This window comes from Lampris incognitus, unplaced genomic scaffold, assembly GCF_029633865.1.
Source record: "Lampris incognitus isolate fLamInc1 unplaced genomic scaffold, fLamInc1.hap2 scaffold_252, whole genome shotgun sequence".
NCBI lineage: Eukaryota > Metazoa > Chordata > Actinopteri > Lampriformes > Lampridae > Lampris > Lampris incognitus.
The window spans coordinates 42,289-63,605 of record NW_026611210.1 but is presented as its reverse complement, the minus strand read 5'-3'; the positions used below and the strand labels follow the sequence as shown (position 1 = coordinate 63,605).

Genomic DNA, 21,317 nt, shown 5'->3' with positions numbered 1-21,317 from the left:
TAGCTTCACCCTGCGTTCTCCATCCGATGACGGAGGCCGACAGAGGAAGTCGGTGATTACAGTGGCACATTGTACAGTATGAAGAATGAATATTAGTATGGAAGGGTTAAATTCACATACCAGAAAAACACGATTTCTACTCCTTCTTTAGCAGAACTACAAGGCCAAGGAGGTTTAGTCACACTGGGAGAAAAAACAAAGGCTGTTTGTGATAGAAAAACATATATTTTACTCAGCTATGCTTAACATATTAGAATTTTATAGAACACCAAGTATTAAACACTATATCTGTGTGGTGACTCGGCCTTTAACTACAAGGACATATGGATTAGTTGATTAGAACTCAAACGTAAGCTATATGCAGGCTATCGCCTCCGAACAATGTTTGACCAAAGTGTCACCCGAGGTCTTTATGTTCCGACTGTAAATCAAATGGCGAGCCAGGACATCTGATTAATGTCTGATGAGCTTGGCACGTTACGTAAGAACAGACGCAGAGGTAGAAAGTTGACTGCGATTAAAGGTTGACGAACGCGCAAACGCGTCTTTCAGCAGTTTGACGCCGAGGCCAACTTGTTCAGAAAAATCCGGAAAAGTTTTCGCATGTTTTCACAGTCCACGTGCAATCCTTCCACTGAGCTACCGGAGGTCAAAACCCCCCAGTCAATACACTGTTGTAGCCTTCTGATGTTCTGAGCCATGTCTTGACGCATGCTCAACAATGCAGGCAAGAAAATCTCAGAAGGTTGAATCAGTTCATCTGGACACAGCGTTTACTGACACATACGGTTCACCACTCTTCTAAGACCCCGTTTACACTTGGTATTAAAATGTGTGTGTGTGGGGGGGGGGGGTTGCGATCGGATCACAAGTGGACAGCGCTAAATACCAGTGTAAACGACCACCGAAACGTTTTGTGAACGGGTTACCCAAACCACTTGCCGAGGTGGTCTGGGATGCGTTTGACCACATGTGTAAACGCTCATGTGTCCTGATGCGTCCCCGACAAGGACCTAACAGGAAATCTTCTTCTTCTTCTTCGGAGTAATGAAATATGTTCACAAGTGGTCAGCAGCATGCGTTTGGAGACGCATGATAGACCCAGGTGTAAACGGCGACGTGTCTCGCTGTCCACTTGTGATCCGATCGCCCAAAACACATTTTAAAACCAAGTGTAAACAGGGTCCAAGTGACTGCTCCAGTCTCACCTGACTGCAGTTGTCTCCACCCTTATAAACGATACAGTGGCATAACGACCCAAACCAACGATCGGTTTCACATGCAGATATGGGCGTGGCCATTAACTAGAGTTACAAAGGCCATGTGTACAGTTCACAGAGGATTGGGGAAGGTCACTTGGACCCTGTTTACACTTGGTTTTAAAATGTGTTTTGGGCGATCGGATCACAAGTGGACAGTGAGACACGTCGCCGTTTACACCTGGGGTCTGTCGTGCGTCTCCAAACGCATGCTGCTGACCACTTGTGAACATATTTCATTACTCCAAAGAAGAAGACGAAGAAGATTTCCTGTTAGGTCCTTGTCGGGGACGCATCAGGACGCATGAGCGTTTACACATGTGGTCAAATGCGTCCCAGACCACCTCGGCAAGTGGTTGGGTGATGAAACGTATCTCCCAATAAAAGTTGTGTCCAGACGAAGTGATTCAACTTTCTGCCATCTTAGAAATATCAGAATAACAGTAAGTGTTCGTCAAAAAGACAAAATAAGCCCCCGGATACCACCGGCCGACGCAACAACCCTGTGGAGAAAACAGAGAGTACAATACAGAAGGTCATCCAACCGAACAAACAAATGAACAAAAACAACACGGGAACTGTATAAACATGCTAATCAAGGTGTTGTATTGCCCATTTATCTTTCCGTTTTAACGACGTGGCAGTCCAACACAATCTGTAGTGTGAGATGCAAGCTTCAGCAGCCAACGGGTTCTGTGCATAACTGTAGTCCACCGACTTCCGGTTTCTACTGCGGCGGTCACACCAGTTTCCTGTTTGTCGGCGTGCGCTGTTGACAATGGCACATTTTTCGCGATGTACAACTTGAGACGTTTCCCCCGTGTGCTGGCAGGTGCAGGTGAAAGTGTGTGGACACTTCTGTGCATGTTGTTGACATTTACCCATGGTACATCTTGCAGGCATCACGAAAAATATGCCATTGTCAGTAGCACACGCCGACAAACAGGAAACCGGTATGACCGCCGCAGAAGAAACCGGAAGTCAGTGGACTACAGGTTTCGTTTTCTTTTAATATGGTAAATACAAAAAAAACAAAACAACGGTTATGCCAGGGGGGGTCAGAACATTAACAGAAATCACAAATCAGCTCACAAGAATGTTATAAAGGGTACACACACGTTTATGGTTTTCACAGCATTCCTGTTTTTAGACAACAGGATTGTTGTAATGTATTGTTGGATCTCATTTTCAAACATTAAAAAAGACGGTTTATGGTTGCAAAACTTAGATTTATGAATATGTGATTTTACAAGTAATAAAACCAAACCGATGATAAAATAGAGTAGACTACAGTTATGCACAGGGCCGATTAAGTTCTAGTTCAGATGGATGTTAAGCGGTATATTCACATGTGGGGGGCGCTGTTTCAATCCGGACCACAACACAGCACAGGGCCGTCTACTTCTCTAAACATAAAAATAAATGGGTGATGTGTTTTCCTGGGGAAAGCAAACCTTTGATTAGCGTATTTGTACAATTCCTGTGGATTGTGATGTTACTCAATTATAGAACTGTGGGTAAATTTACGTATTGTTCCTTTAATGTTACAGCATTCTCACTCCTTATTCTAACCGTTTACCGCCAACCGTGTCGCCTAGAATCAAACTTCTTTTTTTCTAAATGAAAGAAACACAAGAGGGTACAGAGTCGAGCCGAACCCATCTCCGGCACACGGTCCGGTTTGTGGAGGCACCGGCGTCCCTGCTGAAGCCCGAGAGAGGTGAGGAAAGACTCCCTCGCTCACGCCAGAGACTAACACCAAGCAGCTACTGAACAGTCTGAGGTTGTGTGTTGATTCTGTGTCCATTTCAACGCCATTCGTGGCTTCACGGACTCTTTCGCTGCTTTTACTTCCGTTACTTCGTCCCGTTATCTGAACCGGATGCACTGACGTGACCGGGGAAGCTTTTTTGATGAAAATCTTCCCCAAATTCCCATCTGGCTGGCTCGTAAGAATATTGCATAATGTGTCTTTAGCCAAATCTAAAATAGCCTTGAACAACCTCCCCATCCCACCCGTGCCCGAACCCCCAAATCAATCCTCTAATATACTTCGTCTTCTTGTCTAAGATTTGTTTCCCTCCTTTCCCCTATTCACAACCCAAGTCCTTTACTTCTCGCTACTTCTTCTCCTCCCGTCCTCCATCTATCTCCACTGCCAAATTTCAAACCCACATTCGTGTATTATGCCGTTTGTAGTCCCGGGGGGGAAAGAAAGAAGCAAGTTAAGAATGTACCAGAAATCTGACCGGGCCCAAGCCAAACCCGCGTGACAGTGTGACGTTTAAAAGCTGTATGTGGAAGGAAACACAAGCCGTGACTCGCTCGCCCTTCATCTTTCACTTCCCGTCTCGCGCCCTCTTTCTTCCTGCCTAAGCCGTAGGGATCCAAACGCTCTTCCACTGGACGGCGTTTCTCCACATCTCCTCCAGGAGCGAGGGATGAGGGTGAGTCCAGACCATCCCTCCGTCCTCGCCTCCCCCCTCCTCCTCTTCGTCATCTGAGCTGTGCAGCCACAGGGTCTTCAGGGGGCTGGTGCAGGTGTACTGGAGGTACTGGCAGCCCTACAGAGTCAGGTCATTGTTTATTCGTACGGCCCAAATTCACAAGGTAATCCCAAAGGGCTTTACAGTCAGTGCAGCATATACGATATACACAACACCCCGACTCAAACGAGGCACAACGCCACTGGAAAAACCTTATCGGAGGACGGCTAAACTATGGAATTCACTAGAATAATATAAGGAATATAAAAAGGTGATGGGTGGATTACTGGTTAATGAGATTTTTACTGTTACTATCATTATTGTATCATCCGTTATTATCCATCCATCCATTATCCTAACCGCTTATCCTGCTCTCAGGGTCACGGGGGTGCTGGAGCCTATCCCAGCAGTCATTGGGCGGCAGCTGGAGAGACACCCTGGACAGGCTGCCAGACCATCAGAGGGCCCACACACACACACACACACACACACACACCCCTGGGGACAATTTAGTATGGCCGATTCACCTGACCTCCATGTCTTTGGACTGTGGGAGGAAACCCACACAGACACGGGGAGAACATGCAAACTCCACACAGAGGACGACCCGGGACGACCCCCAAGGTTGGACTACCCCGGGGCTCGGACCCAGGACCTCCTTGCTGTGAGGCGACCACGGTAACCACTGCGCCACCGTGCCGCTCCATTATTATGCATTGTGCATATATCATAGGTGTGTGTAAGTGTACACGTGTGTGCATGTGTGTGTTAAACCATAACATCTTGGAAGGTGAAAGCGTTCTCAATACGCAGGCTGCTGAACGAGAAACTAGCTGGGTTGACTGAACACTACTGGATTTTATTCTTTTCTATTTCTTTTTCAATCGTAATAAACAGACTCTTGGACATAGGGATGTGCCAATATCACTTTTTCAATGCCAATACCAGTTTTATTTTTTTGGACCCCCCCCCCCCTTTTTTTCTGGCCAATTACCCCACTCTTCCGAGCCGTCCCGGTCTCTGCTCCACCCCCTCTGCCGATCCGGGGAGGGCTGCAGACTACCACATGCCTCCTCCCATACATGTGGAGTCACCAGCCGCTTCTTTTCACCTGACAGTGAGGAGTTTCACCAGGGGGACGTAGCGCGTGGGAGGATCACGCTATTACCCACAGTTCCCCCCCTCCCCAAACAGGTGCCCTGACCGACCAGAGGAGGCGCTAGTGCAACAACCCACATCCGGCTTCCCACCTGCAGACACGGCCAATTTGTCTGTAGGGACGCCGGACCAAGTCGGAGGTAACACGGGGATTCAAACCGGAGATCCCTGCGTTGGTAGGCGACAGAATACACCGCCACGCCACCCGGACGCCCCGTGTGTACCTAATACCTGAACTGTGTACGTGCATGTACATTGGATTTGTTTTTTTATTACCTCAGTACTGCCCCAGTACCAGATGGCCTTGATGACGCTGTGATTGGCCAAAGCAGCAGTCATCTGGTCTCGGCGTCCTGTGATGATGCTCACTAAGCCTCCCGGTAGGTCTGAGGACTGGAGGACCTGAGGGAGCAAAGAGGAGGAGCTCAGGGGGTTGGACGAGTTTAAAGATACTTATCTATACATTATCTATACATGCATGGAGAGAGAGAGAGAGAGAGAGAGAGAGAGAGAGAGAGAGAGAGAGAGAGAGAGAAAGACATTAATGATTTTACTTCTTCAAGACTGAAACTTTTATTCCAGTTCCACCAAAAACGGCCCCTGCAATAATTCAGGCCGTTGCGTTTGGATTTACCTAAAAGACGGACACGACGCTATCTAGTGAAACATCCCCCCCTGAGTAACCTACACCACCGTCTGTCCACTCCCCAGCAAGTGGGACATTGTATGTGGACATTTTGTGAACGACGAGTGAATGTCCCCCACAACTGCTGCGAGATGCCCACCTGGACGAAAGCCAAGGCCGGGAGCGGGTACTTCTGACTGGGCACCATGACAACAGCGTTGCCCATGGCGATGGTCGCCCCGAGGACTGTTACCATAGAGAGGAGGGGCTTGCCGTCAGGGAGGACCACACCCACCACTCCCAGAGCCTCTGGGATGGAAATGGCAGAGCCGGACTGGGGGACAGGCTGGAGGAGGGGAGAGGGAGAGAAAACACGATTACAAACCAGCCATGTTGGTGAAACTCCTCCTCAGAGGTTTGGGAGGGCGGCCTTCAGAGGTTCTGCAGCCGTGGAAAACCTACCGAGCTGCTGTGTCGTCTGTGGGTCTGACATGTTGACGGCTGATGGGGACAAAGGAGAGCTCTCTTGTCTTTTTTACAAACCGCCTGGGGCGTCCAGGTAGCACAGCGGTCTATTCTGTTGCCTACCAACACGGGGCTCGTCTGTTCGAATCCCCGTGTTACCTCTGGCTTGGTCAGGCATCCCTACAGACACAATTGGCCGTAAGCACAACAACTTCAGCGTCCTCAAGGAGGCCAACATGCCCCCCCCCAGTTTTGTCCGGCCAATCACCCCACTCTTCCGAGCCGTCCCGGTCTCTGCTCCACCCCCTCTGCCGATCCGGGGAGGGCTGCAGACTACCACATGCCTCCTCCCATACATGTGGAGTCCCCAGCCGCTTCTTTTCGCCTGACAGTGAGGAGTTTCACCAGGGGGACGTAGCGCGTGGGAGGATCACGCTATTCCCCCCAGTTCCCCGTCTGCCCCAAACAGGCACCCCGACCGACCAGAGGAGGCGCTAGTGCAGCGACCAGGACGCACCCACATCCGGGTTCCCACCCGCAGACACGGCCAATTGTGTCCGTAGGGACGCCCGACCAAGCCGGGGGTAACACGGGGATTCGAACCCACAATCCGCGTGTTGGTAGGCAGTGAAGCCTACCTATTCTCTAACTTAATTTATAAAGTATGAGAGCTGAAGCTTTCACATACATCCCCTATCAAGAGCAAACCTCACCAGAGCGCCTCCGTGGGCCTTGTCACAGCGTGCCGCCCAGTCACTGAGCCTAGCGACACTAAGCTCCACCTCCTGCTCCGCCTCCTCCAACGAGCGGCCAGTCTGGGCTTTGATTGACGCAGCCATGTCCCGCCTCTTCGCCTCTAGGACCTTGGCCAGGGAGTAGAGCGACTGGGCGCGTGCAGAGGGGCTTTCCGTCATCCAGCTGGGTGCGAGGAGAGAGAGGAAGTCGTTAAAGGAGGAAGAGGGATATCACTGAGCAGGTTCTACCACCACCACCACCACCACCACCACCACCGACGCGTCATCGTCCTTCACTTTCTAGACACACAGATTTCCCGCTCAAAGGGAAGTCGCACACGTCCCTGTATGTTGACAACAGACAAGCGGGTGGTGTGTAATGGTGTAGCAGAGTTTGAGCCGTCAGGGTTAGGGGGTCCCGTTTCTATCTGTTGTTCGGGTCAATTTTAATTCGACGTAATTTTTTTTTTTTGCTTTAAAATCAAGTTCAGTTCTCTTTGGTCAGGAAGGGCCTTGTCAGATGACTCCACTGAGTCTGGATTGTGTGTGTGTGTGTGTGTGTGTGTGTACGAACCAGCGTGTTTATGTCATGACCTGTATGTAGGCGTGGCGGTCTATCCCGGTGCCTACCAACACGGGGATCGCCGGTTCGAATCCCTGTGTTACCTCCGGCTTGGTCGGGCGTCCCTACAGCCACGATTGGCGTGCAGCCCTGCCCCCCCCACTGTGTCACAGTCTTCATCTGGGGCTTGATAAGCGTACGGGTCCTGACACACCAGCGTCTGTGACTCGTTTTTGCGGTGTGTCTCGCACCGCCGGCACCAGTCGGACCCCCTGTCGGCAGCCTTTCGGCTGATTCAGCGTGTTGAATGGGCGGAGCCCGTCGGTGAGAGCGATCACTCTGATTGGCCGTTCAGCTTGGCGAATCAGTGCAGAACCTACAGGCTAGTCGGCTGTAGTCTTCGTGGTGTGTTCAAGTGTGGTCGGCCTTCGTCGCCGCTAGTGGGTTCGGTGTGTCCGCGCCCTACGGGTGTGTGTCTGTCTATAAATGTGTGTGTAAACCAGATCCCTCACCCTGGCTGGACTTTGATGGCGGCCTCCACTGCATTGCGGACGTCTTTCCTGCCTCCGTCCGGGCAGTAGGCCAACACACCGTTGCCCCCTGGTGCCTGCACTGCCACACTGCTCCCGGACTCAGCTTTGCACGGCTTGCCGCCCACAAACTGCTGGTAAACCTTCGGGGTGCTAAGGAGGAGAGAGGAGGAGTACGGCGATTAGGAGAGAGGAAGGAGGTGATGTGGGAACGAGTGAAGCAAAAAAAAAGTGAGGAGGAAGTGCGTTCACTAGTTTTACGTCAGTCTCGGGGATCACCAGTGGGTCTCCGTTTACCGGCTCACCGGCCAGATATGGCGAGAACCTGGAGACGGTGAACCACCGTCGGTTTAAGAGCGGGAAGAACGACAAACTCAAACCCCACGTGGGAACACATGCAGGCGACCAAGCACACAGACAAACCTGGCAGGGTCTGAGCCCACAGGAATGACCGCCGGGGATGCTGACGTCCCAAATGTGGCGTAGTCCAGACAGACGGGAGAGGAGCGAGACAGGGAGGAAGAGGAGGAGGGGCGCAGGTACTGGTACAGACACTGGGAGGAATAAGAGAGAAGGCTTAGGTTCAAGGTTCATTTCAACGCTTATACTGGAACAGCAGGGTGGCCAAGTGGTTGGCACGACCACCCTCCATCTTCAAGTCAGGGAAGATGTCCTGACCCCAAACCGAATACCTCTTAAGACCTTAACCGTGCAAATTCAAATGGATTTAATGCTGAATTTGTAGCATTTCAAGCTCAAATCTACGTCCGTCCATCCATTATCCAGACCGTTTATCCTACACAGGGTCGTGGGGACGCTGGAGCCTATCCCAGCAGTCACTGGGCGGCAGGCGGGGAGACACCCTGGACAGGCCGCCAGGCCATCACAGGGCCCACACACACGCACACACACACACACACACACACACACAGAGTCACACCTAGGGGCAGTTTAGTACGGCCGGTTCACCTGACCTCCATGTCTTTGGACTGTGGGAGGAAACCACAGCCCCCGGAGGAAACCCACACAGACACGGGGAGAACATGCAAACTCCACACAGAGGACGACCCGGGACGACCCCCCAAGGTTGGGCTACCCCGGGTGTTACGGCCACGGGTGTGTGGCCAGGGTGGTGGCAGAGAGACCCTCGGTCTGGAGAGGGTGCAACAGTTAGTGTACTGGGTAACAGTGAGGTGAGGGTGCAACACGGGGAGACATAAACGTTTAAATATAATAAAATATAAATATTTATTATTGACACCATGACAGGATAAGGGAACCGAACGGTTGCCAAAACAATAAACTACTCAAAAAAAAAAAAACACCACACAAAGTTGTAGCTGGTTCACCTGCGGGTGGAACCCAGCTACGTCATTTGGCGTGGGTCGCCACCGTGACGGTGTGTGTGTTTGTGTGTGTGCTACTTTGTGTTGTCTGTCAGTAACTGGTTTTGGCTGAGGGCCACTTTGTAGGTGACCATGTGTTGGTGGGAAGGGGCTGGCCGTTTCTGGGTCACATTTTGGGTGTAGCGGAGCTACTTGTGGTGACCCTTTGTGTTGTGGCTGAGGTGCTCCACCTTTTTGTTTGGTCACATGTTACTGTTATGTAGCACATGGTCAGTTTTTGGGTTCTTGTGGGTTGTTTTTTTTTTTAACAAGCCTGTAGGGGCTTGTTTTTATGGGTGGGGGTGTTACGGCCACGGGTGTGTCCGTATAGTTGTGTTGTGTTCCCTCCTGTATCTGACCCTCACTCTGACTCTACGTTCAGGTATCCATCACCTAATCAACCGGTCAACAAATCATCCAACTTCATCAGCTGTGCAGTCTCCCATTTAAACCCCCACATGTGTTGTGTTCACCGGGCCGGCTAGTTTAGCTTGTGTGGTGTAGCTACTTCGTGTTGATGTCTTTGTCTCGATAGTTACTTTGTGTTTGCAACGTCTGGCCTGTTTTTGGTTAAGTTTGGCATTGTTTATTTTGGTTATGTTTAGCCCTTAATTTGGTTAGTTCTTTTGAGCAAGGGGATCAAGGTAAGATGCCCATGGGCAAACACCCCATCACGCAGCTTACCTCTGTTAGACACACTAGGTTAGCAGCGGCCGCCACCTTCTGTCTTTAGCTTTGGTGCTTTTCAGCACCGTCAGCGGTGGGTTACTTTTGTTAGTGGTTTATTGTTTTGGCAGCCGTTCGGTTCCCTTGTCCTGTGATGGTGTCAATATTTATATTTAAACGTTTATGTCTCGCTGTGTTGCACCCTCACCTCACGGTTACCCAGTACACTAATCGTTGCACCCTCTCCAGACCGAGGGTCGTAACACTGGGGCCTCGAACCCAGGACCTTCTTGTTGTGAGGTGACCGCGCTAACCACTGTGCCGCTCCATTATTAGGAATTGTGCATATATCATCATTAGTCCTCATCTGTCAGTTTTGAACTCCTAAAATAGATTTCAGTTTTCTGTGATTGCCACATGGGTTGCAGAAGACCGTGAGCGCGGGTTCAAGTCATCCAGGGGCGGCATGTAAAACAGCTCCAACCCTCTAAAGGCAGCCTCTGAGCACTGGCTGGTGGATCGCTGTGTCAGTCATTACTTTGCCAAAGGTTCGACTGTGTCAATTTACCAGACGAACAGACAGGCTTGTGAGACAGTGGAGATTTAAATGTTAAAACGCTGACCTCCTGTCCTCCATCGGTGCAGCTGCCGCTGTCTTTGTGCCCCGAGGCCGGCAGAGCCGGATCTGAGAAGGAGTGTGAATTCACCCACACCGACCCCACCAACAGGCTGAGGGAGAGAGAGAGAAAAGAGGGAGGTAAGGGAACGAGGTGGAGAAACGAGGAAAAGAAGAGGATGAAAGGGACTGCTCAAGGAAGAAGAGAAACTGAATGATTTCATGGAGGAGGCTCAACAGAGGAAACAAGGGCAGTCAAAGAGGAGACCGAAATCAAAAAGAAGGAACAGATGGGCATCCGGGTGGTGTGGCGGTTCGAATCCCCGTGTTACCTCCGGCTTGGTCAGGCATCCCTATAGACACAATTGGCCGTGTGTGCGGGTGGGAAGCCGGATGTGTGGGTATGTGTCCTGGTCGCTGCACTAGCGCCTCCTGTGGTCGGTCGGGGCGAGGAGGGGGAACTGGGGGGAATAGCGTGATCTTCCCACGCACTACATCCCCCTGGTGAAACTCCTCACTGTCAGGTGAAAAGAAGCAGCTGGTGACTCCACATGTATCGGAAGAGGACATGTGGAAGTCTGCAGCCCTCCCCGGATCGGCAGAGGGGCTGGAGCAGTGACCGGGACGGCTCGGAAGAGTGGGGTGATTGGCCAGGTACAATTGGGGAGAAAAAGGGGGGGGGGGGTAGAGAAAACAAGAACTCTGGATGAAAGAAAAAGGGTAAGAAGGAAAAGTAAAGGAGTATTTGCTCACCTCTTGGCAGCCTCCAGTGCCAGCGTGAGGTCTTCAGTCCAGATGGAGGCGGCCTGGCCGTGGGGCCTGTGGTTAGCTGAGTTAGAAACAGAAGGTTTAAAAGTTAGAAGGTTCATTCTCAAACACTACTCATGGTTTTTTTTCCCTCTTTTTTGCCCCCCCACCCCACCTTTTCTCCCCAGTTGTATCCGGCCAATTACTCCACTCTTCCAAGCCGTCCTGGTCACTGCTCCACCCCCTCTGCCGATCCGGGGGGGGGCTGCACACTACCACATGTCCTCGTCCGATGCATGTGGAGTCACCAGCCGCTTCTTTTCACCTGACAGGAGTTTCACTAGGGGGATGTAGCACGTGGGAGGATCACGCTATTCCCCCCAGTTCCCCCTCCCCTCCTGAAGAGGCGCCCCGACCGACCAGACGAGGTGCTAGTGCAGCGACCAGGACAGATACCCAAACATCCGGCTTCCCACCTGCACACACGGCCAATTGTGTCTGTAGGGATGCCCGACCAAGCCGGAAGTAACACAGGGATTCGAACCGGAGATCCCTGTGTTGGTAGGCAACGGAGTAGACCGCCACGCTACCCGGGTGCCCTTAGGCTCGCTGTAGAAAAAAAGGCAGTCTTCCATTTATTGTCAAGAGAACGAGCAAACTCTTAGGTGGAGATCTGACTATAGCCACAAAGCCTGATCGTGCATGATACGAGTCACCGGTATGAACTCCGTATGAGGCTGGGCGTGTGCTTTTACTCCAAACCGACTTACACACACAAATAAATACACGCACATGCATACGGCAATCACTTACCCAGGGTTATGCCCTCTGTATGAGTCCTGAAGGACATGAGAGGCAACAGCGGTCCAGGAGGAGGGGTGACCACACAGGGGCAGGAGGCAGCGACCCCACACAACACAGTGGGGGGGTACTGGTCCACATTAGCCGGTGCGAGGCATGGCTGAATCAGCTGGAATCAGGGAAACACAGACCAACTGATAAACCAGTTCACCTACATGGGTTCTATTTGACAGGTAAGAACAAAGGTGGGAAGGCAGCCAAGATGGAATGAGAATCTGATCATCCCAAAAAACATGGTAAGAAACACGCGACCACATAGGTGGTGTAGTGTGAATTCATACGTGTATCTTAACCTCTTAGGACTGTGTTTGTCAGCTATGTAAATGGAAATACATATAACTTTGTGTGCCATTGTCATCACTATAACCGCGAGTCAGCTCCCAAACAAAATATTTGCAACAATGGACCCCTGGTACAGGTGTCCACTTTCTCTCCAGTTTGAAGAGTCGGTTCAAAATAAACTCGAGGATTCCCATCAAAACCAGCATAAATACAAGGAAACATGTTCAGAAACACTGCGAAAGTGATGTTGACACCAGGTGTGAACTGAATCAGTCGCTGACTTATTCTGGATATATCTGGATACAAGAAGCCAGGTCTAAACCAGACCATAGCAATACTGCTGTCATGACGGTCACCCATGTTATCACAGAGACCAACAGGAAAAGGTTTGTGACTGACCGTGGCCCCCTGCTGCTGAGCCTCCTGTACTGCAGCGTCCACCAGGGCTCTGTCTCCTCCGCTGGGCAGAGCCATGCACTTCAAACCTTCCATACGAATCTTGAGACGGGACAGCACTCTGTCCCATACACACTCCTGCACAAACAACACCCACTGGATCTGAGGGGAGAGGACAGAGTCATACTTACAACAACAACAACACTGCAATACTCTTATCGACCTCCTGGCACTATTTCTTGAAAAATTTGGAGGTTACTTGTTATTCATCCCAATGAGATTCTAATTCTTGGCGATTTCAATATACATCTGAATAATGCTGGTGATCCTCTAAGTAAAGACTTTCTGGTGCTTGTTGATATTTTTGGGTTCGCTCAATTTGTCCATGAGTAAACTCATTGTAGTGGTATCACCCTTGATTTGTTTTTATCTAAAGCGACAGCCGTTTCTTTTTCTTTTTCCCACCTTTTTTTCCTTAATTGTACTTGGCTAATTACCCCACTCTTCCGAGCTGTCCTGGTTGCTGTTCAACCCCCTCTGCTGATCCGGGGAGGGTTGCAGACTACCACATGCTTCCTCTGATACATGTGGAGTCGCCAGCCGCTTCTTTTCACCTGAGTGAGGAGTTTCGCCAGGGGGACGTAGTGTGTGGGAGGATCACGCTGTTCCCCACAGTCCCCCCCCCCCGAACAGGCGCCCCGACCGACCAGAGGAGGTGCTATTGCAGCAACCAGGACATACACCCACATCCGGCTTCCCACCCGCAGACACGGCCAATTTGTCTGTAGGGACGCCCGACCAAGTCGGAGGTAACACGGGGATTTGAACCGGAGATCGCCATGTCGGTAGACAACGGAATAGACTTATCTGGAAGAACACAGCGTGTCTGCTATATCGCATAGAAATTCTCTGATGCTAAATATGGCGCACCTCAGGGCTCAGTTCTTGGACTCCTACTTTTCTCTCTTTATATTTCACCTCTTGGCCAAATCATATGCAGTCATGGAATACATTTCCATTGCTATGCAGATGATACTTAGCTGTATGTGCTTATAAGGGCTGATGATCGTACTCAAATGACTGATTTAGAGGCCTACTTGGCTGCAACAACAACAACAACAACTAAATGGAAGTGCTTTGTTAATGGCTAAGGCAACACTGACATGGTAAGGGGTTTAATTCCATCTTTAGCCTAATCAAAAGAGCATGGCGCTAACAAGGCTATTGACAATGATGATTCTCAGTCATTTTAACTTCAGTTTTGACTCATTATAAAGAGAATGCTTCCTTGAACTAAAACTTTTAAATACCTAAACTAAAATAGTAATAATAAATCTCAGTGGTACTAAGTGAAAACTGATTGCCAGTGATGATGGAAAGCCATCTGATCCACCTCTTTCTTCTTCTTGAAGGCGGCATCTATCACTTCGTCAACAGCGCTGTCGATGTCTGCCGACTCGAAGATGATGAAGGGACAGATGGACCCGATGGAGACGGAGAGAGAGACAGGCACGCCCATACCTGCTGTGGCCTTACACAGTGTTACTCCATCCTGAGAGAGAGACAGAGATCATTAGGGGGTAATTTGGAAGGGGGGGTAGTTTGGATTATTTTTTTCTGTAAAAACTTTATTGGGAAATATTAAAAATCAGCTTGAGTCACATGTATGAACAATTTCTAAACTTTCAGGACATAGAAAAGAAGTAATGTCATACGAACAAGCACACACGCATCTATATATATATATATATATATATATATATATATATATATATATACTTAGCACAAAAAGTAAGGACATGTGTGTTTGGTAGATTATGTCTTTGTTGTAACAATGCTTCTTGGCAATAAATCTTATACCGTTGGAAAGCCTGTTTATTTCCCTTTTAAATGGCGCCATATTTGTAAGGAACATGCAATTGTGGGATGAGCGCCAGAGCTGAGTATGTGGGTTGTGCCCATGAAAAATTTGCCAAATCTTCTCTGCCAATGCCAAACAGCTTATTTTGCTGCTGCTATTGACTCTTGTTTTGAGCTTCTGGTGCCCCAGGTGCTGACAATCAGCTGCCTGATATAAGATTTATTGCCAAGAAGCATTGTTACAACAAAGACATAATCTACCAAACACACATTTCCTTACTTTTTGTGCCAAGTTTATATATATATAATCCAGTAAGTCAAGTAAAATAAACAGTACAAGCCTGTTTATGGCATGAAACAGGCTTGTACTGTCTCATAAAGAATTTACTTGACTCACTGGTTTATATATATATATATGAGAGCTCCTAGCTATTTCCGCTGTACATGCACACACCTGCTTGTTGCCGCTGTACGTGACATAGCTGACAGCGGGGCTCTGGATCACTTTAGCGATCACAGACGCATCACTTCCTGTTAGAACGTTCAGGGCCCCAACAGGAAGTCCTGCCTCCATAAAAAGTTGGGCCAATAGGAGAGCTGGAGGGGCAATGCTCAGGCCAGGGACCACAACCACGGAGTTGCCTGGCAGGAAAGATTTTACTTATTGATGGTTGTTATTTCTGTCTGTTATCACTCAGACGAGATGCCTTAAAAAAAAAACCAATATAAAACTATTGTAAAAGTGCTTTTAGCTTTGTTGAGATGTACAACTTTATACATTTTATGAACATCATCTGGCAACACTACAAATAAAGATGTTGTGATTAGAGATAAAAATAAAAAAGAGACCTGAAGATAGACATCTCTTGAATAATGTAGTGCAGAGAAAGAGCGAGAGCGAGAGAGCAAGAGAGAGACGGGGTGGGGGGGTTAGTTACCCATGGCTAGTGCTGGCAGGACTTTGAGCATTAAGGAATAAAGTGAACAGTCATCTGAGGCCACTACTGTCACCACACCTGGAAGACAAATGCAGAGAACACAGTTACTAAAACACATGCTCCCTGGTATGTACATATGTACAGACAAGACGGACAGACAGACAGACAGACAGATAGAGGGACAGACAGACTCACTAATAAAGGTATCCCTGTCAAAACAGTGTGTGTTACAGTGATGTAGTACAGGTGGACACACACAAACATGATCTCGCACTGATCAGATAAGAAGAAAAACCCGACGTATGCAGGTCTGATGATAAACACACACACACACAGACACACACATACACAGACACACACACACACAGACACACACATACAGAGACATCTCACCCAGTGGGATCCAGTCAGGAAGCAGTGTGTCTCGGAGTTGTGCCCAGCTGGTGAAGTACTGAACCAGTCTGACCAGGGAGGAAGAGGAGCCGGCCGTGCAGCACAACACATCCAGCTCGGACACACACTGAGCGTGCTGCCCGACAACACTCACAAACCTAAGGAAGAGACATTGGGTTTGGTTTTTAATCCATTCGTATATCCGTCTACGTGTCTCCCTTCCTATCAATCTACTTATCTTTAGTTTTCTTTGGTGAAACCTGCTTGGACTTAACCTCTCGGTTTCGTACACACTCTTGGTCATGATACAATTACTGTGTATCACTCTATTATACCACCTGCCTACACTCGTTTCTTTCCGCTAACTACACGGACTCCATTGTAAGTTGCTTTGGATAAAAGCATCTGCCAGCGGGCATCCAGGTGGCGTAGTGGTCTATTCCGTTGCCTACCAGCACGGGGATCGCCGGTTCAAATCCCCGTGTTGCCTCCGGCTTGGTTGGGCATCCCTACAGACACAATTGGCCATGTCTGCGGGTATGTGTCCTGTTCGCTGCACTAGCGCCTCCTCTGGTCGGTCAGGGAGGGGGAACTGGGGGGAACAGCGTGACCCTCCCACGCGCTACGTCCCCCTGGTGAAACTCCTCACTGTCAGGTGAAAAGAAGCGGCTGATGACTCCACATGTATCAGAGGAGGACATGTGGTAGTCTGCAGCCCTCCCCAGATCGGCAGAGGGGGTGGAGCAGCGACTGGGACAGCTCGGAAGGCTGGGGTAATTGGCGGGGTACAATTAGGGAGAAAAAGGGGGAAATAAAAATAAATGAATGAATGAATAAAACCCCTACACAACCTCTTTAATCTACTCTTCTTCTTCTTCTTTCGGCTTGTTTGCTGTTTTTCAGGGGTCACCACAGCAGATTTTATTGCTTCCATTGGTACCCTGTGAGGGCAGCTGTTGTTAACTCGGGCCTTGACCGATCCAGTATGGTCTTGTCAATCTGCATACTGATTTGGCTGAATGTTACATGGGATACCCTTCCTGACACATCCACTAACCCTATGGACGGGGGCACAGGTGAAGCGCTGGATGCCACCCCAGTATTCATGGACTTGCACCTATGCCTGCTGCCATAGCCTCTTTATATAAATACGGAAGTAGCATAGTCTATTAATGACTCATGACCGGCAAGTCCACAGTGCCGATTTTACCATTGCATTTGTTCATGAAGGCGACCCTACCACACTTTGGGAGTCTGTTGCACCACAAAATGCATCACTGTCATAGGAAACTGGTTATTCAAGGGTTCAACGAAACGTCACCCAACCTGCTTTATATTACCTGAGTAGCAGTTTTGCTCTCTGGTAGCAGGACAGTCCACTCCAGGCTTCAAAGCCACCGACTGCAGAGGACACACACTGAGCGATGTCCTCGTCCACAGCACACACAACACTACACACTGTACCTCCTTAACAGAGAGAGACAGAGAGACGGGTTAGTAGAGAGTCAAACACAGGTAAAAAAGTTTCATCACAGCAGCAATCATTGGCAACGCTGTCTTCGGGAGGGGGGCGGAGTCGGCTTGTGTTCGTCATGTGAATGCGTCTCTGTGTGTGCCGGAAAAACAGTGGTTCGGCTTGGATTCGCCTTGTCACGAAAGTGGGGAGGCGCTTTCCTTCGAGACTGCCGGCCGGAGAGATGCAGTTGGCGAACGCATGCAATACGAGGGTGGGTGTTTGAATTAAAATAGGGATCAATTGGCCACTAAATTGGGAGAAAAAAGGGAAAAATCAGAAATAAATTTATAAAAAAAAAAAAAAAAGTTTCATCACTTCATGCTACAATCAGGAAGACTGCCATTTCTGTTCCATTTACTGATGCCTATGGTGGTATGTGATGACTGCACAATACGGAGCGGGGGGTCACTGCAGAGACAGACCCAAAATAGAGACGAAACTAGAGCTAATGCTAGGGCTCCAACTGACGATCATTTTCATCAGAGATTAATCTATCGATTATTGTTTTGAGTAGTCGATTAATCGTTTAGTCTATAAAATGTAAAAAAAAAAAAAAGACAAGAAAAAAAGACATGTCCATTACAAGTTCCCGGAACCCAAAGCGGTGTCTTACAACTGTTTACTTAGTCTGACCAGCAGCCAAAAAATTCCTTAAAGTATTCATTTTGTTATGACATGAATCAGAAAAATGTGAGCAAATCTCAGCATTTATGAAGCTGAAACCAGCAATTCTTTGGCATTTTTCCAATAAGTGTTTGAAACGATTAATCGATTACCAAAATTATAACCGATTAATGTTCTGTCAGCTGGTCCGCGGTGGTGTAGCGGTCTAAACATGGGCTTTGTGTCGATGCAGTTGCCCACTGGGGACTGGGGTTCGCGCCCCGGTCTCGTCAGATCTGACTATGGCCGGACTCGGTGAAGCAGCAATAATTGGCAACGCTGTCTTCGGGAGGGGGGCGGAGTCGGCTTGTGTTCGTCACATGAATGCATCTCTGTGTGTCTGGGGAAAAGCAGTGGTTCGGCCTGGAGTCGCCTTGTCACGAAAGTGGCGACTCCTTCGAGACTGCCGACCGGAGAGATGCAGTTGGCGAACATGTGCAGTACAAGTGTGGGTGTTTGAACTAAAATAGGGATTGATTGGTCACTAAATTGGGAGAAAAAGGGAAAAATCAGAAATAAAATAAAAAAAAAACGTCCTGTCAGCTGACTAATTGACTAATCTGCTAATTGTTTCAGCACTATCTGAAGCCCTAATGTCCATCAAAAGTCCCCCTTTTACCTTTAGAATCAGTGAGGGGCCGCGTCTGTCTGTCTGCTGGGCGGACTAACTTTCCTTCAATGAACATACCCAGGGCACGGGAATGGTGGTCCAGCCAGGCCTGAAGAAGAAGAAGAAGAAGAAGATGATGATGATGATATCTGATGACTGATAAAAATAGACCCTGCTCAGGTGTGATGGGAAGGTGAAGGATGAACAAAGGGGTTAGGTTGTGAAAGCAGGATATTGTGTATGCATTCCCATTTGTATTAATAATCATGAATTAAGATAAAAATTCCTGAAAAACCCCCAGACATTGTCACTCTGCACAAATGCAATTTATTAACAAGCAAACAAGCAAAAGTAATTAATGAAACATGTGAACAGAAACAAACCAGGCTGCAACGGCTGTCTGACAGGGACTGAATGAGCTTGGTTGGGCTCTCTTTGGACCCTCATATCTAGCGCTGCTTACACTGTTAACACTTAAGAAAATAAATAAATAAAAACACTTTCACCATCAGCTTGCACTTGAATTTCAGTTGTTTCAACGTCTGTACACGTGTGAATTAATTCACAATTTAACTTCAGTCCACAACCACAAATGCATTACTGATATCACAATGAGGGCGAGTGCACACAGTTGTGCTTTCATTTCTACTCATTTATAATAACTTTATTGAAACTCTTCCTCCAGTCTACAGCAACTGAGCAATGAGGATTTCACAATGAAATGTTCATTCTTTGTCAGTACTGCTGAACTTTTACCAGATTGGCTCATATCTGAAAACTTCTACTGACATTTTATTGGCCAAGACAACTGACACCTCTGGTGGACAATGGCCAATGAAAGAACAGGCTGCTGACATGCGTCAACTATTTACAGAGTAATGACCAAGGTGCAGGTTCTCGTTAACCTTGAGCTTTAGTCCAAACCCAAGCTCATCTGTTTGTTAAATGGGCAGAACTAAAAAAAAAGTTTTGTCATGGTGTGTTCCGTTTTCTTCCCACAGGAAAACAAGAGATAGAAAAAACAACAACCTCCGATCTACTATCCCATGCTGACCAAAGGGAACTAGACTGAAGATCACACCACACAGTGCAGTTTCCTGTTGGGACAGACCAGATCTAAACCCATCTAACCTGTACTATTCATTCGAAGGAGGCTGCCAGAAGAAATCCATGGATGGATATTCGGCTGACAAAATAGCCATTCTCTTATTCACAGTTAAAACGTGTTTTAACAAACATACTGACGTTGATTATTACTGGTATGTCTAGTACAACTGTAAATGAGGAGATTATTGAGTATTTGAAACAAAATGGGCCTATTGCAAGGGTAATTGCTGTAGGTAGGGTAGCTGATGTGAAGCCCCTTTAGGTAAATGTGTAACGTGTGATGTTGGGCTATACAAATAAAGTTGACTTGACCTGATTGAATTGAGTCAATCTGAGCAGCACTAATATAACTTGTAGCCGAACAGCGGCAGTGTCGTGACTGGGGCGTGCCCTGCAGAGATTCTGTCAGTCACATGTTCGCCTTATGAGTTACAGTACAGCAAAACTAATGAATTCCACATGGCAACGGTGGATACTGCACGCTCATCTGGAGCGCTTTCTCCCTGGTAGCCTATGCGGAACAAAACTTTTTTGACCACTTTTTTCATGAATTTAGACCAGAGCGGATGTCAGTGATGCAACAAAACAACACTATGTTTAACACGTTGGACGAGATCACAAAATACACCCTTCTTGCGTTTATCCCACCCTCGTCCTCTAGTCTTAACTCTAGCCTTACCTGTGCGGCGGCCGTGCTGGCAGAAGGTGGCCCATACTCCATGCTGTGGAAGATATCGCGTACAGTCCTGGCGGCGGCGCTGCTGCTGCCAGCCATAACACTTGGAACGGTTCGCAAGATGAAGCGAATTTACACACGGCTGCAACGAATAGTCCCCACTACGTACATACAATACGTATTCTGAAATCCAGAGGTCCGCCGTTCTAAGGTGGAAAAAAAACACAAGACGTAAAGTTGAGACCAGCGAGACACAAATCGAAAGCAATGTGAACGGGCTCCTATTCAGGATAACAAGCGCGACCGCGGAACGCTTCTCTGTACGGCGTAAGCGGAGACCGGTTTCCACACGGACGGGTTTGAGACTCGGACGCGCGCAACCGTCACGCATGCGCGGTACGTAGTAGGAGGTGCGGAGAAATTGCTGCGTTTTATTTTAGTGCGGCCGGCACATCGTCAGCAGTCCGGCGATTTAGCGTTTTCGTTCTCGTACATACCGAGCGTCAAAGAGCGGCGAAACGCTGGGACAATACTCCGTCATCGCAGGTTAGCCTCATGCTAACCGACCCGCAGGAACGGACGCGTCGGGCTAACAAGCGCGATCGCGGAACGCTTCGTAAGCGGAGACCGGTTTCCACACGGACGGGTTTGAGACTCGGACGCGCACGACCGTCACGCATGCGCAGTACGTAGTAGGAAGTGCGGAGAAATTGCTGCGTTTTATTTTAGTGCGGCCGGCACATCGTCAGCAGTCCGGCGATTTAGCGTTTTCGTTCTCGTAC

At 48.7% G+C, this 21,317-nt stretch overlaps 1 protein-coding gene across 1 annotated transcript; it reads right to left on the bottom strand.

The window, feature by feature from the left end:
- Positions 1 to 2,057: 2,057 nt before the first annotated feature.
- On the bottom strand, positions 2,058 to 20,817 carry aldh16a1 (aldehyde dehydrogenase 16 family, member A1). Its single transcript, XM_056301962.1, has 17 exons — positions 20,539 to 20,817; positions 18,762 to 18,861; positions 17,304 to 17,430; positions 15,964 to 16,121; positions 15,571 to 15,648; positions 15,087 to 15,274; positions 14,166 to 14,324; positions 12,776 to 12,934; positions 12,047 to 12,203; positions 11,240 to 11,315; positions 10,494 to 10,599; positions 8,243 to 8,373; positions 7,802 to 7,972; positions 6,707 to 6,911; positions 5,689 to 5,874; positions 5,180 to 5,305; positions 2,058 to 3,823 (listed from the first exon to the last, which is right to left on the bottom strand). The coding sequence occupies exons 1-17, from the start codon at positions 20,632 to 20,634 to the stop codon at positions 3,632 to 3,634; spliced, it is 2,415 nt and encodes an 804-aa protein (XP_056157937.1). The 5' UTR covers positions 20,635 to 20,817; the 3' UTR covers positions 2,058 to 3,631.
- Positions 20,818 to 21,317: the final 500 nt, after the last annotated feature.

Excerpts from the sequence above, each read along its gene's own strand:
- aldh16a1 (XM_056301962.1), bottom strand. The coding sequence starts at position 20,634 with ATGGCTGGCAGCAGCAGCGCCGCCGCCAGGACTGTACGCGATATCTTC. Across the intron at positions 6,912-7,801 it reads GCCATCAAAGTCCAGCCAGG|CTGGATGACGGAAAGCCCCT; the intron begins GTGAGGGATCTG and ends CCTCGCACCCAG. Across the intron at positions 5,875-6,706 it reads AGGCCCACGGAGGCGCTCTG|CCTGTCCCCCAGTCCGGCTC; the intron begins GTGAGGTTTGCT and ends CCCCTCCTCCAG.